Source organism: Arachis stenosperma, chromosome 3 (genome assembly GCF_014773155.1).
Source record: "Arachis stenosperma cultivar V10309 chromosome 3, arast.V10309.gnm1.PFL2, whole genome shotgun sequence".
NCBI classification, from domain to species: domain Eukaryota; kingdom Viridiplantae; phylum Streptophyta; class Magnoliopsida; order Fabales; family Fabaceae; genus Arachis; species Arachis stenosperma.
Window position 1 is genome coordinate 51,473,545 of NC_080379.1, and position 17,786 is coordinate 51,491,330.

Below are 17,786 nucleotides of genomic sequence, written 5' to 3' on the forward strand. Positions count from 1 at the left end.
TGACCAAGGAATTGGCTATTGATCAAGATTTGAGAGATTGAATTGCAAGAAATTGTAATTCAATCAATTAAGATTGCCAAGGAGATCAATGAGTGCATTGATTGAGGAAGAGTTGAAAATGAACTTGATCCGGAGAATTGCAACATCTCCTGTGCCCAATGAACTCCCAAATTCTGATCTCACCCATTCTCTTTAATTTCTGCATTTACTTTCATGAGCAAACACCCCATTCCCATTTACAATTCTGCAATTTAATTTCAGTCATTTACTTTCAGTTCTTTAATTCTAGCATTTACTTTTCCGTCATTTACATTCCCGCCATTTTATTTTCTGCAACTCTCAACCCAAATTCTGAATTCGCTCAACTAGAACAATCTTCTAATTAAAGTTGCTTGATCAATCAATCCCTGTGGGATTCGACCTCACTCTATTGTGAGTTTTTACTTGACGACAAATTCGGTACACTTGCCGAAGGAAATTTGTTGAAAGACAATTTCCACCTGCATCAAGTTTATGGCGCTGTGCCGGGGATTGATTGTGCATCAACAATTATTAGATTGGAAGATCACTAGATTGAGCATTTTTGTTTTGTTGAATTAACTTTCTGTTTGAGTAATTTACTTTCTGTCTTAATTAACTTTTTCCCTTCCCCCTCTACTTTTTCGTTTCTTTGTTATTTAAAATTCAGTTTGCTAACCCACTAACTGTTTGATATATTGCTTCACTCACAACTAACAGTAATCCTGACAGCAATATTCTCTGCTCATAGTTTTTCCTTGCTTGTACTTGTTGGTTGTATGACATGGAGAAGAAGTGGGGCTTCAACTTCTTTCGATTCTGAACCAGAGAGGACCCTCCTTAAATTAAGGAGGGAAGCAAGAGGGAAACGTGCAATCGGTGCTGAAGAGGAGGAGGAACACTTTGAACTAAATATGGAAGGCAACATAGAAAACCAACATGAAGAAGAGGCTAATAACCATGGGGGAGGAGGTAGAGCAAATCATGTTGGGGAGGATAGAAGAGTGTTAAGCTCTTATATCAATCCCAACCCAGGCAACTGTGGGAGCAGCATTCAGAAGCCCACCATACATGCCAACAATTTCGAGCTCAAACCTCAGCTCATCACTCTTGTGCAGAATAATTGCTCATTTGGAGGAAGTGCTCAAGAAGATCCGAATCAACACTTGACCACCTTCTTGAGGATTTGTGACACAGTGAAGTCCAATGGAGTCCACCAGGATGTCTACAGGCTGCTCTTGTTCCCTTTCTCACTCAGGGACAAGGCATTCAAATGGCTCGAATCCTTCCCAAAAGAAAGCCTGACAAATTGGGAGGAGGTAGTGAACAAGTTTTTGGCAAGGTTTTACCCCCCGCAAATAATCAATAGGCTGAGAACTGAAGTACAGACGTTCAGGCAGCAAGATGGGGAGACACTTTATGAAGCTTGGGAAAGGTTCAAAGACCTAACAAGAAGGTGTCCACCAAATATGTTTAATGAATGGGTGCAGTTGCATATCTTCTATGAAGGCTTATCATATGAATCAAAGAAGGCAGTAGATCATTCCTCTGGAGGATCCTTGAACAAGAAGAAGACCATTGAAGAAGCCATAGATGTCATTGAAACTGTAGCTGAGAATGACTACTTATATGCTTCCGAAAGAGGGAACACTAAGGGAGTAATGGAGCTAAACAATGTAGATGCTCTGCTGGCTCAGAACAAGCTCATTACCAAGTAGTTAGTTGACCTCACCAAGAAGATGGAGAGGAACCAAGTTGCAGCAATCACCACTTCATCAACAACCCAAGAAGAAGTTGAAGAAGAGGACCTTGAGCAAGCCAACTACATTGGGAATTCACCTAGACAGAACCATGATCCATACTCCAAGACATACAACTCTGGATGGAGGAACCACCCAAACTTTGGGTGGGGGAATCAGCAAGAGCAAAGCCAAGACCAGAGACGTTACAACTCCAACAACAATGCAGCTCATCAACAATTCACACAGAGGACATATCAACACCCTCACAATAACACCTCTCATCCTTCCACCTTTAATCCCAATTTACCATCAATTGATGACAGACTCTCTAAGCTTGAAACCTTACTTGAAGGAATATGCCAAGAGATTCAAGAAGATAAGGTGTTCAAAGAAGAGGTGCGAGCCAACATTAAGAACCAAGGAGAGACCATCAAGAAGCTGAAATTCCAAGTGGGATGCTTAGCGGAGAAAATTCCCAAACCTACTGATGGCTTCCCAAGTGACACGGAGAAAAACCCAAGAGGAGAAGCAAAGAAAGTAAGATGGGAAGATTGCAAAATGGTCACTACAAGTGATCAAGAGGATGAAGACGAGCAAAGCAACCTCTCCCAACAGCCTAAAAACAACTCAACAGAGGAGGAGGATAGAGATCACCAAGAACCAGAAATCTCACAACAAGAGTTGCTGAAGCTCTATGCACCATTTCCCCAACTGCTCAATGGTGCTGTAGGGAAGAGAATATACTCAAGGTTCCTATACTTGTTTGCATCTCTGCATGTGAACATACCATTCATCAAGGCCATACAACAAATGCCTGCATTCATCAAGTACATGAAGGAACTTCTTCTCAGGAAAAGCTCACTCAAAGAAGGCCAAACTATAGTGTTAAATAAGGAATGCAGTGCCCTTATTCAACCTGAATTGCCTCCAAAAAGAAGAGACCCAGGGAGTTTTCACATCCCCTGTGCCATAGGGGAAACAATGTTTGATAGAGCACTCTGTGATTTAGGGGCAAGCATCAACTTACTGCCCCTATCCCTGGCGAAGAGGCTGCAGATCAATGAGATAATGTCCACAGATGTGGTCATCAGACTGGCTGACAAAACTCAAAAGCAAGCAATAGGAGTGGTGGAAAATGTGTTACTAAAGGTTGGAAAATACTTTCTCCCAACAGACTTTGTCATCCTGGACATGGAAGAGAGTCACACTCACCCAATCATATTGGGAAGACCCTTCCTAGCTACGGCCAGAGCACTCATAGATGTAGAGAAAGGGGAGCTAATATTGAGGATCCATGATGAACGGCTCAGCTTTAATGTCTTCAAACTCTCACAAGAAGTAGACCAAGAGCACAAGGAACCAAGTAAAGATCATGATGAGATGCTGAAGGAGGAAGCAAGCACTGAAGTACACCCAACCTATCTGGAGACTCCTTTGGTTGATAAACAAGGGAAACAGCAACTACCACCGCTCAAGGAATAGTTAGAAGAACCTAAACCTCTAGAGGCATGTGAAGACAACATCACAACTACCTTAGGAAAAGAAGTCATCAAGAGCAAGGCAATATCAAAGGACACAAGGAAGAAGGTACCAAGGAAGTGGAGGAACAAAAAGATCCCTACGGAAGACTTCTCTCCAGGAGATAGAGTGATCTCAGCTTACTTTCTAGATATCCCCTCTAATCTCCCTACTGTACCATCTCAGTTACCTAAAGTCTTCACAATCAATAGAATTCTCTCCCTGGAACATGTAGAGATCATTGATACAACCAATGGATACAAGTCCACAGCGAGAGGGGAGGACTTCAAGCATTACCAACCACCTTGATGAGGGAGAAATGTCAAGCTAGTGACGCTAAAGAAGCGCTTCATGGGAGGCAACCCATGTTTTATATGCTTTTAAAAGATAGTAAATAAGTCAATATTTATGAATTCAAACCCAAACTTGACAAACTCTTGGTGGAATCCTTATTGTGCAGTATACAGTGAAGAACAAGTTTGGTGTTCAAAGCATACCAAGAAAGCATGAATGCAACCAAGAGCATGCTAGTCTTGGAAGCTTTGAACAGAACTTTTCATCACAGTGCTCCAAACTAAGTTTGGTGTCACCCCATGGTGCCACCAATATGCATATAAGGACCCACGAATAGTTAGTTAGTTAGTTGGAATTCATGAATAAACAATTTAATCTTTTCTCATTTTTCTTTTTAATTCTAGCCGTAAAGTTTATGTTGTCATTTTGATATCTTTTCTCACCTTTCTTATTTCTTCTTTATAGGGAAAAGAAAAAGAGCATTGATGGGGATTGATTGGACAATTAAATGGGGGAGGTTCAGCCACTTCATGAAGAGAACTACACACTTGTCTCAAGAAGGAATGCATAGGGAAACGTTGCCATGCAACATTGAAGAAAGGAGACCCTTTGAAGACCGAACCATTCACTCTCATTAAGTGATGATCCTTGTCCTTCCTTCATAGACAACCCCAACCGTCCATCAAGCAACCATTCTTGCAATCCACACCTTCCATTCTCTCATGATCTCCCTATATAAAGGAACCTTAGTGCAGCCTCACTCCTCACATTCAAATCCCCACTCTCCACACTCTACACTTTTGGCGTACTAAAACCCTTCATCACAAATTGTCCTAGCCAACCCATTCTTCATCTATCCGTATCCTCAAATCACCTCAAAACAGCAACGCAAATTTATGGCGTCATCAAGCTCCAAGAGGCAGAAGAGGAAGGAACCAATGGAGAACACTCCTTATGATGAAAAGAGGTTCAAAACTGCCTTCCATGAACGAGAATTTGAGCGGATAAAACTCAAAAAGATACTACCCGAGTTAACCTTCCAAATCAATGAAAACGAATACCTACAGATTCCGAAGAAGATTGAAGAAAGAGGGTGGGAATTGCTCACTAATCCAGAAGGGAAGATCAATGCAAACCTCATCAAGGAATTTTACGCAAATGTGGTAAGAGAAGACAAAACTAGAGACCCAACCTTCAAAAGCTATGTAAGAGGAAAGGAGGTGGACTTGCTATAATGAGAACTCTTCACCTGAAAGCACCACACTTTGATGAGCCCAGTTATCATACAAGGATAAATAAAAGCCAAGACAATGACGAGCTCACTGAGATCATGGGTGACATTTGTGTTATAGCAGCTGACTGAGAGAGGTATAAAGATGGGAAACCCAAGTTCATCAAGAGGGGAGACCTTAGCCCTGAAGCCAAGGGGTGGTTTGAACTCGTGAGGAGGTCTATTCTCCCAGCTGTAAATAACTCGGAGGTGAATCTCAAGAGAGCCACAATGGTGCACTGCATACTCAAAGGAGGAGAAATCAAAGTTCATGAACTCATAGCTGAAGGCATTAGAAAGATGGCAGAGAAAAGTGACTTAAGAGGAACGTTAGGTTACCCCAGCACTATTTACCGATTATGCAAGAGAGCTGGGGTGGTGTTTGAAGATGAGGACCTAGTGTGGATAAAAGAAGGCATTCCAATGACTGTCCGAAGGATGAATGCTGCCACATCCCCCCTGCCTCAACGGAAGCAAAGGAAGAGGCCAGCCCCTCAAGTAGTGAAAGGACAAGTCTTAGAAGGGCAAGCACCAGCCACCTTGGATATGCATCAATTGCAAGAAGCAATTGATAGCTTATCTCAACAATATTTGGAGAGCCAAGGAGTTGTTGAGCCAAGGAGCACAGAAAGAGCTTCAATTACAGATGATGGGGCAGCAAGAGGAAGCACTCTCAAGGTGGATGACTCAGCAAGGTGAGTGGCAAAGGCAAATGATGGAACAGCAACTAAGTCAAGGGCAACAATGGGGAGAAACATTCAACAGGATGGAACAAAGGCAAAATGAGCAACAAGAGTCCATCCAGAGGCTAATCAACATCCAAACACATCAAGGGGCACACATACATGAGATGCATAGAAGACAAATAGAAAACACAGAACTACTGGGCAAGCAAAGGGCATTTGCAGAAGGAGTTTACATGAGCGAGACAGGGTATCACATAAACACTCAGGCCAGGCTCGGATACCTAGTAGGACAACTGCCTATATTGCACCCAGGAATCGCAAGGTATGAAGAAGTAAAGGATGAATTAGCACGAGAAGAGAGACAAAGGATGGAAGAGAGTCATGAATCAGTGAGGAAGGCACTTGAGGATTGAAAGCAAGCAAGATTGGCGCGGATGCGAGGAAATGCAAGAGGACACAAGGAAGACAAGCAAGGAGGAAAGCATGGACAACCACAAGAGTAAAAGGTGGTGGAGTTCCTTCTTTACTCCATCTTTTTCTATGTTTAAATAAGGAAGATCATGGATGAAATAGGACATGCTTCCATGTTAGTTTGAATCTTTTCAATTCTGCATTTTAAGTCTATTGCTTAGGTCTATAATTTCTGGTTTAAGTGTCACTGCATCATATCTTTACTTATTGTATGCTTGTCTTTAAAATTAAATGAAGAAGAGAATGTTTATGTTTCAAAAGACTAGAGTGGAGTTCATAATATGGAGAAATTTTCTGAATCTTTGGTGTGATCATAAGTTAGCTAAGTTGGTTCAACCATGAGGTGGGAAGACAACTATCTGTCCTGAATACTTTGCTTTGAATACACCCATGAGACTAAGTAAATAGCAAGATCCTAATAAGAGAAAGGGAAAGAACACTTAAAGTGAAAAACAAAAGAAAAAGAGTAAGCAATAAGGCTAGGCACCAATGGTTTTAATCTTGAGGCATGTGTCTGTGGTGTTCCTGTGTGAGGGATCTACTTGGATGAATAAGCTCTTAGGGGTGCCTTATCACTTGGTAACTTGGGTTAACTAACTCGGGATTATCAGCTGAAAGTCCATTATCAAGAGTAACCCTCACTACAGAGCATTTAGTAACCCAAAGAGGTGCTGGACACCAAGGTCTCAAGAAAAGAAAATAAATAAAAACCATATGCCTGTGGTGTGTATGTATGGGGGAGAGACTTGAGGAAGTAAGTCCGTAGGGGTGTTTCAACACCTAGCACCTTGAACCAACTGGTTCGGGAGTGTTGGCTGAAAGCTTATTTTAAAGAGTTGCCCCCTTACAGAGCACCTAGCCTGAAGAACACAAATAAGCCCTGAAATGACAATAAAAGGATCAATAAAAGTCTCATGGTATGTAAGCAAAACTAGTGTTTTAGAACATGATAAAGGTCTGAAAGCCAGTAATGGAATGAACCTAAGTTGCTATGCATGAAACCACCATAAAATCAGTAACATGACCTCCACAAGAATGACTCATTTCTCTTGGCATTCCATTCATCATTCTTTTGTTCCAGTACTTGCTTAGGGACAAGCAAGCTTTAAGTTTGGTGTTGTGATGCAAGGGCATCTTAGCCAGTTTCACTGACCTTTTCTTTACTATTTTTAGGGTAGTTTCATGCATTTCCTTAGGAAATAAGCTAGTTTTGGGTAGATATTCACTTACACCTTGATTCAAGCATACATTGTGCATTTTACATGATTTCATGAGGATTTTGCATGAATTTAGTGACAAATTGAATGTTGCATTACCCATGGCTTGGACTAGAACTTTGATGCACTCTATTGCTTGATTTCAGGACCAAAGGAAGTAAGGAAGAACCACTCAGCAGTCACGTTAATATAATTAACGTGGCCACTAACGTGGAATGGGAGGTAACTTGCAAAGTTAATGAGAAAAGTGATTGCCAATAACGCTCTCGAAGCCATCATTGCCCACGTTAACTAAGTTAAAGTGAGCTCTAACGTGAAGAAAGGATTTTGAGCCAACGTTAGTGACACTTAACATTATCACTAACGTTGGCCAATGATCATAAGTGGCCATGTTAGAGTCCACGTTAACTTGGTTAACGTGGCCTCTAACGTTAACAAGGGGAAGGAAGCCAACGTTAGTGACATTCAACATTGTCACTAACGTTGGCCTAAGGTGCAATGTACCACGTTAACTTCCACGTTAACTTGGTTAACGTGGGAGCTAACGTGAGAGGCAAGAATGGTCGACAACGTTAGTGACACCCAACATTGTCACTAACGTTGGAAGCAACCACAAAACCCCAAGGAGCCACGTTAACTTCTACGTTAACTTAGTTAACGTGGAAGCTAACGGCAATGGGTGAAAGATGAGCCAACGTTAGTGACACTCAACATTGTCACTAACGTTGGAAATGGTTTGCAAAGCCACGTTAGAAGCCACGTTAACCTAGTTAACGTGGACTCTAATGTGAATAAGGGCATATTGGAACGTTAGTGACAATGTTGAGTGTCACTAACGTTCTCGAAGATTGGCATGCCTACGTTAAAAGAGCCATGTTAATTAAGTTAACGTGGACTCTAATGTGGGAAAAGGGGAGGCTCTCAACGTTATTGGGAAAGTTGAGTCCCAATAACGTGTGCGAAGGACAAAGAGGCAACGTTAGTGGCAACGTTTGTGCCACTAACGTTGAGGTTAACGTGGCCTTTACTTGGGTAAGAAACGTTAGTGAAAAAGTTGAATGACACTAACGTTTTCGAACCCATTTTCTCACTGAATGTTAACACCTCTAACGTATCGAGCTAAAGTCTCTGCCCACTTCACACTTTCTCTCTGCAAGTAAAACCAAGCCCAAGTGAAGAAGAGAACTGCTCCAAACTGAAGATCCAAAGGCCCAAAACTTGAAGAATCAACTAGAAGAATATAAGAGTAGTATATATAGGAGTAGCTTTGAATTATTTGGGGGAGTTGGAAAGAGTTCTGAAAGGAAAAAGCATTACTCTCTATTTTACTTTCTCTGCTCTTCTAGTTCAGATGTATTCTCCATCTTTGTTCTCATTTTTTTAGAGCTATGAACAACTAAACCCATTTCATTGGGTAGGGAGCTCTGTTGTAATTTGATGGATCAATACTAGTTTTCTTCATTCTTCTTCTATCTTTTCTCTTGATTTTACTTGAAAGCTTTCGATCTTTATCCCATTGGGTAGTTATCTTGGAAAAGAAACTATTCAAACTTGAATCTCTTCTGAACCTTGAAAGAGGAATGAAGAGATCAAGCTAGAAATGCTTTCTCATGCTGGACCAAATTGGGTTTGGATGGATATGTGACTATAATCCTCTCAAAACTTGATTTGGGAAATGCATGTGGTATAATCAATGACCACACTTCATCTCTTCTCATGAGCAATTGACCAAGGAATTGGCTATTGATCAAGATTTGAGAGATTGAATTGCAAGAAATTGTAATTCAATCAATTAAGATTGCCAAGGAGATCAATGAGTGCATTGATTGAGGAAGAGTTGAAAATGAACTTGATCTGGAGAACTGCAACATCTCCTGTGCCCAATGAACTCCCCAATTCTGATCTCACCCATTCTCTTTAATTTCTGCGTTTACTTTCATGAGCAAACACCCCATTCCCATTTACAATTCTGTAATTTAATTTCAGTCATTTACTTCCAGTTCTTTAATTCTAGCATTTACTTTTCCGTCATTTACATTCCCGCCATTTTATTTTCTGCAACTCTCAACCCAAATTCTGAATTCGCTCAACTAGAACAATCTTCTAATTAAAGTTGCTTGATCAATCAATCCCTGTGGGATTCGACCTCTCTCTATTGTGAGTTTTTACTTGACGACAAATTCGGTACACTTGTCGAAGGAAATTTGTTGAAAGACAATTTCCACCTACATCACTTGCTGGGCTAATGCCCTTAAGATCACTTATGGATCATCCAAGAGCTGTCTTGTGTGTCCTTAGCACTTAAATTAGTGCTTCCTCTTCTTGTGAATTTAAAGCAGAGCTTATGATCACTGGAAAAGTGTTACCTTCTCCCAGAAATGCATACTTCAGGGATGGTGGCAGTGGTTTAAGCTCAGGTTTGGGAGGCTTATCCTCTTCCTGATGAATTTTCAGAGGTTCTTTTATTTTCTCTGGTTCCTCCTGATCATGCTGAACATCTTTAAAGATGTCCTCTAACTCTGATTCGAGACTCTCAGTCATATTGATCTATTCCACCAAAGAGTCAATAATATCAGCGCTCATGCAGTTATTTGATGTGTCTGGATGCTGTATAGCTTTGACAGCATTCAACTTGAACTCATCCTCATTGACTCTCAGGGTCACTTCCCCTTTTTGTACATCAATAAGAGTGCGTCTAGTTGCTAGGAAAAGTCTTCTTAGGATGAGAGTTGCACTCTTGTGCTCCTCCATTTCCAGCACTACAAAGTCAGTGGAAAAGGCAAATGGCCCAACCTTGACAATCATGTCTTCAATTATGCCTGATGGATATTTAATGGAGCCATCAGCAAGTTGGAGACATATCCGGGTTGGTTTGACTTCTTCAGTCAACCCAAGCTTTCTGATAGTGGTTGCAGGTATCAGGTTGATACTTGCTCAAAGGTCACATAGGGCTGTCTTGGTACAAGCACCTTCTAATGTGCATGGTATCATAAAGCTTCCTGGATCTTGAAGCTTTTCTGGTAAGCTTTTCAGAATGACTGCACTGCATTCTTCAGTGAGAAACACCTTTTCAGTTTCTCTCCAATCCTTCTTATGACTTAAGATCTCTTTCATGAACTTAGCATAAGAGGATATTTGCTCAAGTGCCTCTGCAAACGGAATCTTTATTTCAAGAGTCCTGAGATAGTCTGCAAAGCGGGCAAATTGTTTATCCTGTTCTGCTTGGCGGAGTTTCTGAGGATAAGGCATCTTGGCTTTATATTCTTCAACCTTAGTTGCTGCAGGTTTATTCCCTACAGAGGTGGTTGGAGAAGCCTTCTTAGAGGGGTTACTATCAGCACTCTCAGGTGTCTGATTCCTCATTGGCGTTTGAACACCAGGACTGGGTGCAGGATGGGCGTTTAACGCCAGCTTTCCACCCTTTTCTGGCGTTTGAACGCCAGAACTGGGCAAGGAATGGGTGTTTAATGTCAACTTTTCCCCCTTTTTTGGTGTTTGAACGCCAGAAGTATTCCTCTCTGGGCTCTTACTGTCCTCAGAGGGATTTTGGACAGTGGTTTGGTTATCCTTTGTCAGTTGTTCCTTTCTTGGCTTTCTGCTGCTTTGAGTTGATACATTCAATGTTTTCCCACTCCTTAATTTAACAGCTTGGCATTCTTCTGTTATCTGTTTAGATAGCTGCTGTCTTGTCTGATTCAATTGTGCTTCCATATTCTGGTTAGCATTTTTAGTTTCTTGGAGCATCTCTTTAAACTCTGCTAATTGTTTTGTCATCAGGAGTAATTGTTGATTAAGTTCAACAATCTGTTCTTGAGGATTAGGATCAGTAGTTACTGCCATAGCTTCTTCTTTTATAGAGGACTCACTGCTTGAGTATAGATGTTGATTTCTAGCAACCGTATCTATGAGCTCTTGAGCCTCTTCAATCGTCTTCCTCATGTGTATAGATCCACCAGCTGAGTGGTCTAAAGACATCTGAGCTTTTTCTATAAGCCCATAGTAGAAGATGTCTAACTGTACCCACTCTGAAAACATTTCAGAGGGGCATTTCCTTAGCATACCTCTATACCTCTCCCAGGCATTATAAAGGGATTCATTATCCTCTTGTTTAAAGCCTTGGATGTCCAGCCTTAGCTGTGTCATCCTTTTTGGAGGGTAAAATTGATTCAGGAATTTGTCTGATAACTGTCTCCATGTTTTTATGCTTGCAGTAGGTTGGTTATTCAACCACCTCTTAGCTTGATCTTTTACAGCAAATGGAAACAGTAACAATCTGTAGACATCCTGATCCACTTTTTTATCACGTACTGTGTCAGCAATTTGTAAGAACTTTGCCAGAAACTCAGTAGATTCTTCCTGTGGAAGACCGGAATACTGGAAATTTTGCTGCACCATGATAATGAGTTGAGGATTTAGCTCAAAACTGCTTGCTTTAATGGGAGGTATATAGATGCTACTCCCATATGCAGCTGTAATGGGGTTAGCATATGACCCCAGAGTCCTTCTGGACTGCTCAATTCCACTTAGGTCCATGATGGAGAACGGGAGATGATGTGGATATTATTTTATTTTATTATTATTATTATTATATATATATATATATATATATTAAAAAAAATTAAGTAAACAAAAGCACAAAAGACACCAAACTTAAAATTTTTAGAAAATCAAACACAAAATTTCGAAAATTTAAAGAAAAACACAAAAAAGACACCAAACTTAGAAATTTTTAAAATAAAGAAAGAACTAAGGACATGCAATTTCAAAAATTTTAAAGAAAATAAAAGCATGCAATTGACACCAAACTTAAAATATAAAACTAAACTCAAATAAAAGACTCTAAACCACAAAAATAAAATATTCCTAATCTAAGCAACAAAATAAACCGTCAGTTGTCCAAACTCGAACAATTCCCGGTAACGGCGCCAAAAACTTGGTGCACGAAATTACAATCACACTTTTGCAATTTCGCACAACTAACCAGCAAGTGCACTGGGTCGTCCAAGTAATACCTTACGTGAATAAGGGTCGATCCCACGGAGATTGTCGGCTTGAAGCAAGCTATGGTTATCTTGTAACTCTTAGTCAGGATATCAATAATTCTCAGATTTAATTGTAAAAAGTAAAAGAACATGAAATAAATACTTGTTTTGCAGTAATGGAGAACAGGTTGAGGTTTTGGAGATGTTATATCTTTTGAATCTCTACTTTTCTACTGTCTTCTTCTTCATGCACGCAAGGCTCCTCCATGGCAAGCTGTATGTTGGGTTTCACCGTTGTCAATGGCTACCTCCCATCCTCTCAGTGAAAATGTTCAACGCACGCTGTCACCGCACGGCTAATCATCTGTCGGTTCTCGATCATGTCAGAATAGAATCTAGTGATTCTTTTGCGTCTGTCACTAATGCCCAACACTCGCGAGTTTGAAGCTCATCACAGTCATTCAATCCTCGAATCCTACTCGGAGTATCACAGATAAGGTTTAGACTTTCCGAATTCTCAAGAATGGCCGCCAATGGGTTCTAGCTTATACCACGAAGATTCTGCTTAAGGAATCCAAGAGATACACACTCAAACGAAGGTAGAACGGAGGTGGTTGTCAGACACACGTTCATAGGTGAGAATGGTGATGAGTGTCATGGATCATCACATTCATCAGGTTGAAGAACAAGTGGTATCTTAGAATGAAAGCAAGTGTAATTGAATGAAAAACAGTAGTAATTGCATTAATCCATCAAGACACAGCAGAGCTCCTCACCCTCCAACCATGGGGGTTTAGAGACTCATGCCATAGAAGATACAATATGAAACGTGTAATGTGTCATGAGATGAAGATACAATAGTAAAAAGTCCTATTTATAGTGAACTAGTGACCTAGGGTTTACAAGAATGAGTAAATGACGTAAAAATCCACTTCCGGGGTCCACTTGGTGTGTGCTTGGGCTGAGCATTGAAGCTTTCATGTGTAGAGACTTTTCCTGGAGTTAAACGCCAGCTTTTGTGCCAATTTGGGCGTTTAACTCCAACTTTTGTGCCAGTTCCAGCGTTAAACGCCGGGAATTCTAAAGTTGATTTGGAACGCCAGTTTGGGCCATTAATTCTTGAGCAAAGTATGAACTATTATATATTGCTGAAAAGCTCAGGATGTCTACTTTCTAACGCAATTGAGAGCGCACCAATTGGACTTCTGTAGCTCCAGAAAATCCACTTCGAGTGTAGGGAGGTCAGAATCCAACAGCATCTGCAGTCATTTTTCAGCCTCTGAATCAGATTTTTGCTCAGGTCCCTCAATTTCAGCCAGAAAATACCTGAAATCATAGAAAAACACACAAACTCATAGTAAAGTCTAGAAAAGTGAATTTTAATTAAAAACTACAAAAAATATAATAAAAACTAACTAAAATGTACTAAAAATATACTAAAAATAGTGCCAAAAAGCGTATAAATTATCCGCTCATCATCGCGCCTCTGCTACTCCTCTACTAGCTGATGGAAAAGGGCAGAGTAGTCTTGATACTCAATCCTCAGATGGTCAACAAAAGATGCCAACTACCCAATAGATACTACCAGCTGATCCCAATAGTAACAAGGGGAAATAAGACCCTTGAGATATCTCAGGCTACTCCTGCTAAGGAGGAGGAACTAGCTCCTGAGGTGATGCTTGTCCAACCTCTCTAGCATACTCCATACCCCTCCTAGTAATCGGTCTGTCAATGGGCATGAGAGTGTCTCTGTAAATATGGATGCGAGCAGCCTCACGCAAGCGGAAGATAAGGTGAGGGAAAGTTAATCTAGCGGAGGTGGAAGCCTTCGCCGCTATGCTGTATATCTTCTGAGGTATCAATCGGTGCACCTCTACCTCATTGCTGAGCATGATGCAGTGAATCATCACAACTTGGTCAATAGTAACCTCAGACCGGTTACTCGTAGAGAGGATGGAACACTGAATGAACTCCAACCAGCTCTTAGCAATCGGCTTTAGAGCATGCCTTCCCAGCTGGTATGGCTGACCCTTAGCATCCCTCCCCCACTATGCTCCGGAGAGGTATATATCAGTGCGGACCTGGTCCGGTCTCTGATAAGTATTAACCCTCTTAGTGTAAGAGTGAGGGTCATCTCTGAATGGTGGCAGCTGAAGTATCTCCCTCACTCTCTCTGGACTAAACTGTAGGATCTCTCCTCGGACCATAGTGCACCACATCTTGAACTCAGGATTCACATCTTTGATGTGCTTGTAAGTCACCCACAAATTAGCATAGAACTCTTTGAGCATTAGAACTCCAACCTTAGTCACAGGGTTGGCTAGAACTGTCCAACCCCTACTCTAAATTTGTCCTTAGATCTCTGGATACTCGTTTGATTTCAGGTGAAATCGCACCTCTGGGACCACTTTCTTTTTGCTAACAAGTTCATTATAGTGCTCCTCATAAACCTTAGTTTGAAACCGGTTGACATCATATAGGATTGTGGTAGGAGCCTTCTCCTTTCTCTTCCTTGATGAGGATTCACCAGTCTTGGGTGCCATGTGGAGTAAGAAAAAGTGAAAAGCGGAACGCCCCCACACCAAACTTAAAGCCCTTGCTCGTCTCCGAGCAAATAAAGGAGAAAGAATAAGAGGAAGGAGTAAAGGAGTAAAGGGAAGAGAAAGAAAAAAGAGGGGTGAAAGGCGTATGAGGGTGAGAGAGGGGAAGGAAAGGAATAAAGAAAGTAAATAGGAAGGATGAAAGAAAGAGAGTGTAAAAGGGTAGTAGAAGAGATGAGTGGTGAAAGGTGAAAATAGATGTGGTATTTATAGAGGGGGAAAGCTCAAGTTTCGGTCATGGGGAAGGGGTGAAATTTGGGGATATGGGGAAGAGAGATATGAGGAGGATTTGTAAAGATATGATAAGGAAATAGGTGTCGTAATTGGTGTGGAAAAGTAAAGGATTTGATATGAGAGGTGAAAAAGGTGATTTGATGGTTGAAGAGAAGTAATGAGGAGAGAGAGAAGAGAAAGTGACCGTTGCAACGGTCAAAAGCATGCTTAAATTTCGAAAGTCACGTTGTTGGCGCTAAACGACAGCTCCAACATTTAGCGCCACAATGTTGTAATCCTCCATGCCATTCAGGGCGTGAAATGCCAGAAAAATTATTTTTTTTCTTTTGGGGACGAGGCTTGGCGCTAAATGCCCATATGGCGTTTAGCGCCCCATGAGGCAAGGGAGCATTGTAATTTGTGCCCCTTGTGGGCGACCTGGCATTTAACGCCAGCTTCTCCAGGCCATCTTGGGTGTGAAGCACCCTTCTTCGTGTTTAACACCAGTCTCCTACTGCCATTTCAGGCGTTAAATGTCATCTCTGACGTTTAGCACCACAACCCCTCGAGAAGCATGTCATTTGGGGAGCTGAACACCTAGTCTGGCGTTCAGCGCTATAGCCTTGGATTTTGTAATGCTCTCCAGGGTGTTCTGTTTCTCCTCCAAAGTCCTCTGTTCCTGTTCTTAAACACTCTGCATGACCACAATCATCATAAAACCAAGGAAAACTATGAATAAAACAAAAAATTAATGAAAATCAACTAAAAGAAAAGTTAAAGGATACTTAGAATTGGGTTACCCCCCAACAAGCGCTTTTTTACCGTCACTAGCTTGACAGTCAGTGCTGCTAAGTCAGCATATGAGTGGACCTTTGGTGATCAATTTTACCTCCAAGATAGTGCTTTACCCTCTGGCCATTTACTTTGAACCTTCTATCTGAATTTTCTTCTTGAAGTTCCACTTGACCAAAAGGGGACACTCCAGTTACCATAAAAGGTCCTGATCACCGAGACTTCAGCTTCCCGGAAAAGAGCTTGAGTCAAGAATTGAATAGTAGCACCTTCTGTCCTGGGTCAAATACTCTTGTGGCTATCTTTTTATCATGCCACTTCTTGGTCTTTTCCTTGTAGAGGTTGGCATTTTCATAGGCAGAGTTTCTGAACTCATCAAGCTCATTTAGTTGAAGTAGCCTTTTCTCTCCTGCAGCATTGGCATCAAAAGTCAAAAACTTTGTTACCCAATATGCTCTGTGCTCCAATTCCACTGGCAAGTGACAGGCCTTACCATAAATCAACTATTATGGGGACATCCCAATAGGAGTCTTGAAAGTAGTACGGTATACCCAAAGAGCATTATCAAGTCTCCTTGCCTAGTCCTTCCTTGAAGTACTCACAGTCTTTTCCAAGATCCTCTTGAGTTTCTTGTTGGAGACTTCAACCCGTCCACTTGTCTGAGGGTGATAGGGGAGTTGCCGCTTTATGATGGACTCCATATCTATGCAGGAGTGAGTCCAACTATTTATTGTAGAAGTGGCTTCTTCCATCACTAATCAATGTCCTTGGGACACCAAACCGGCTGAAAATGTATCTCTGCAAAAAGCTCGGCATGAATTTGGCATCATTGGTAGGTAGGGCCACTACTTTCACTCACTTGGACACATAATCCACAGCCACTAGTATGTAAGTGTTTGAGTATGAAGGAGGAAATGGTCCCATGAAATCAATATCTCATACATTAAATAACTCAATCTCTAAAATCTCTTGCTATGGCATCTCATGATTGTAGGGAAGGTTTCCAGCTCTCTGACACTTGTCACAGTTTCTTACAAATTTCCGTGAGTCTTAGTAGAGAGTCGGCTAATAAAAACCACTCTGAAGGACCTTAGTGGTTGTCCTTTCGCCACCAAAGTGGCCTCCATACTCAGAGCCATGACAATGCCAAAGGATTTGCTATGATTCCTCATCTGAGACACAATGCCGAATCATACCATCTGAGCATCTCTTAAAAAGATAAGGTTCTTCCTACAAGTAGTACTTGGTATCATTCAACAACTTTCTTACTTGTTGTTTAGTGTACTCCTTGGGGATGAACCTCATGGCCTTGTAGTTCGCAATATCTGCAAACCATGGCTGACGGAGCTTGAGGGCTGAGGCTGAACTGAATGCGTTGCGTAGCCTGGGCAGTGAGCACTATGTGCCTTAATTTTGTATGATAACTAGGCTGGATTCGGGTGACCCGAGCTATGGCCCGATTCCGATTTCACTCTCCTTTCAGGTTTTATTTCTTCTTTTCCGGTCAGTCCCCGAATCACTTTGGATCCGGGCCATCATCTTCCAGAATGCTTTGGGTTTGGGCTGGGTTTTCAGGTCGGACCGGACTGTGTACATCCCTAATGCCAACTATGAAAATGACACTGTTTTATTCATTTTAAGTGGCAGTGGTAGGGATGGCAATGGGTCCCCATGGGGGCGGGGACATGCCCCTGCCCCCGCCCCCAATATCTGTCCCCGTCCCCGCCCCATCCTCGCGATGGGTAACGGGGACCCTGTGTCCGCCGGAGACCTGAGTCTCCGCGGATATCCGCGGATTTTTGTAAAAACTAATAAAAATTGAAAAAAAATGAAAAAATTAGGAAAAATTAAAAATAATCCTCAATTGTTATTACAAACATAATTTCCATAGTCTTTTAAAGACTTAAATAGCAATAACTAAAAAACATAAACGTCCAAACATATCCATAAACAACCAAATATTCCATAAACAACCAAACATAT

The 17,786-nt window shown here is 41.4% G+C and overlaps 2 protein-coding genes across 2 annotated transcripts; one reads left to right on the forward strand and one right to left on the reverse strand.

The window, feature by feature from the left end:
- The first annotated feature begins 2,318 nt into the window (after nt 1–2,318).
- On the forward strand, nt 2,319–3,242 carry LOC130966097 (uncharacterized). Its single transcript, XM_057890857.1, has one exon. The coding sequence runs from the start codon at nt 2,319–2,321 to the stop codon at nt 3,240–3,242; it is 924 nt and encodes a 307-aa protein (XP_057746840.1).
- Nucleotides 3,243–16,051: 12,809 nt separating this feature from the next.
- LOC130966098 (uncharacterized) lies at nt 16,052–16,504 on the reverse strand. The gene is made up of 2 exons (XM_057890858.1): nt 16,406–16,504; nt 16,052–16,306 (listed from the first exon to the last, which is right to left on the reverse strand). The coding sequence occupies exons 1-2, from the start codon at nt 16,502–16,504 to the stop codon at nt 16,052–16,054; spliced, it is 354 nt and encodes a 117-aa protein (XP_057746841.1).
- Nucleotides 16,505–17,786: the final 1,282 nt, after the last annotated feature.

Coding starts and splice junctions, on each gene's coding strand:
- LOC130966097 (XM_057890857.1), top strand. CDS start 2,319: ATGGTCACTACAAGTGATCAAGAGGATGAAGACGAGCAAAGCAACCTC.
- LOC130966098 (XM_057890858.1), bottom strand. CDS start 16,504: ATGGAGTCCATCATAAAGCGGCAACTCCCCTATCACCCTCAGACAAGT. Junction 16,307..16,405: donor AGAGGATCTTGGAAAAGACT/GTGAGTACTTCA, acceptor TCCCCATAATAG/TTGATTTATGGTAAGGCCTG.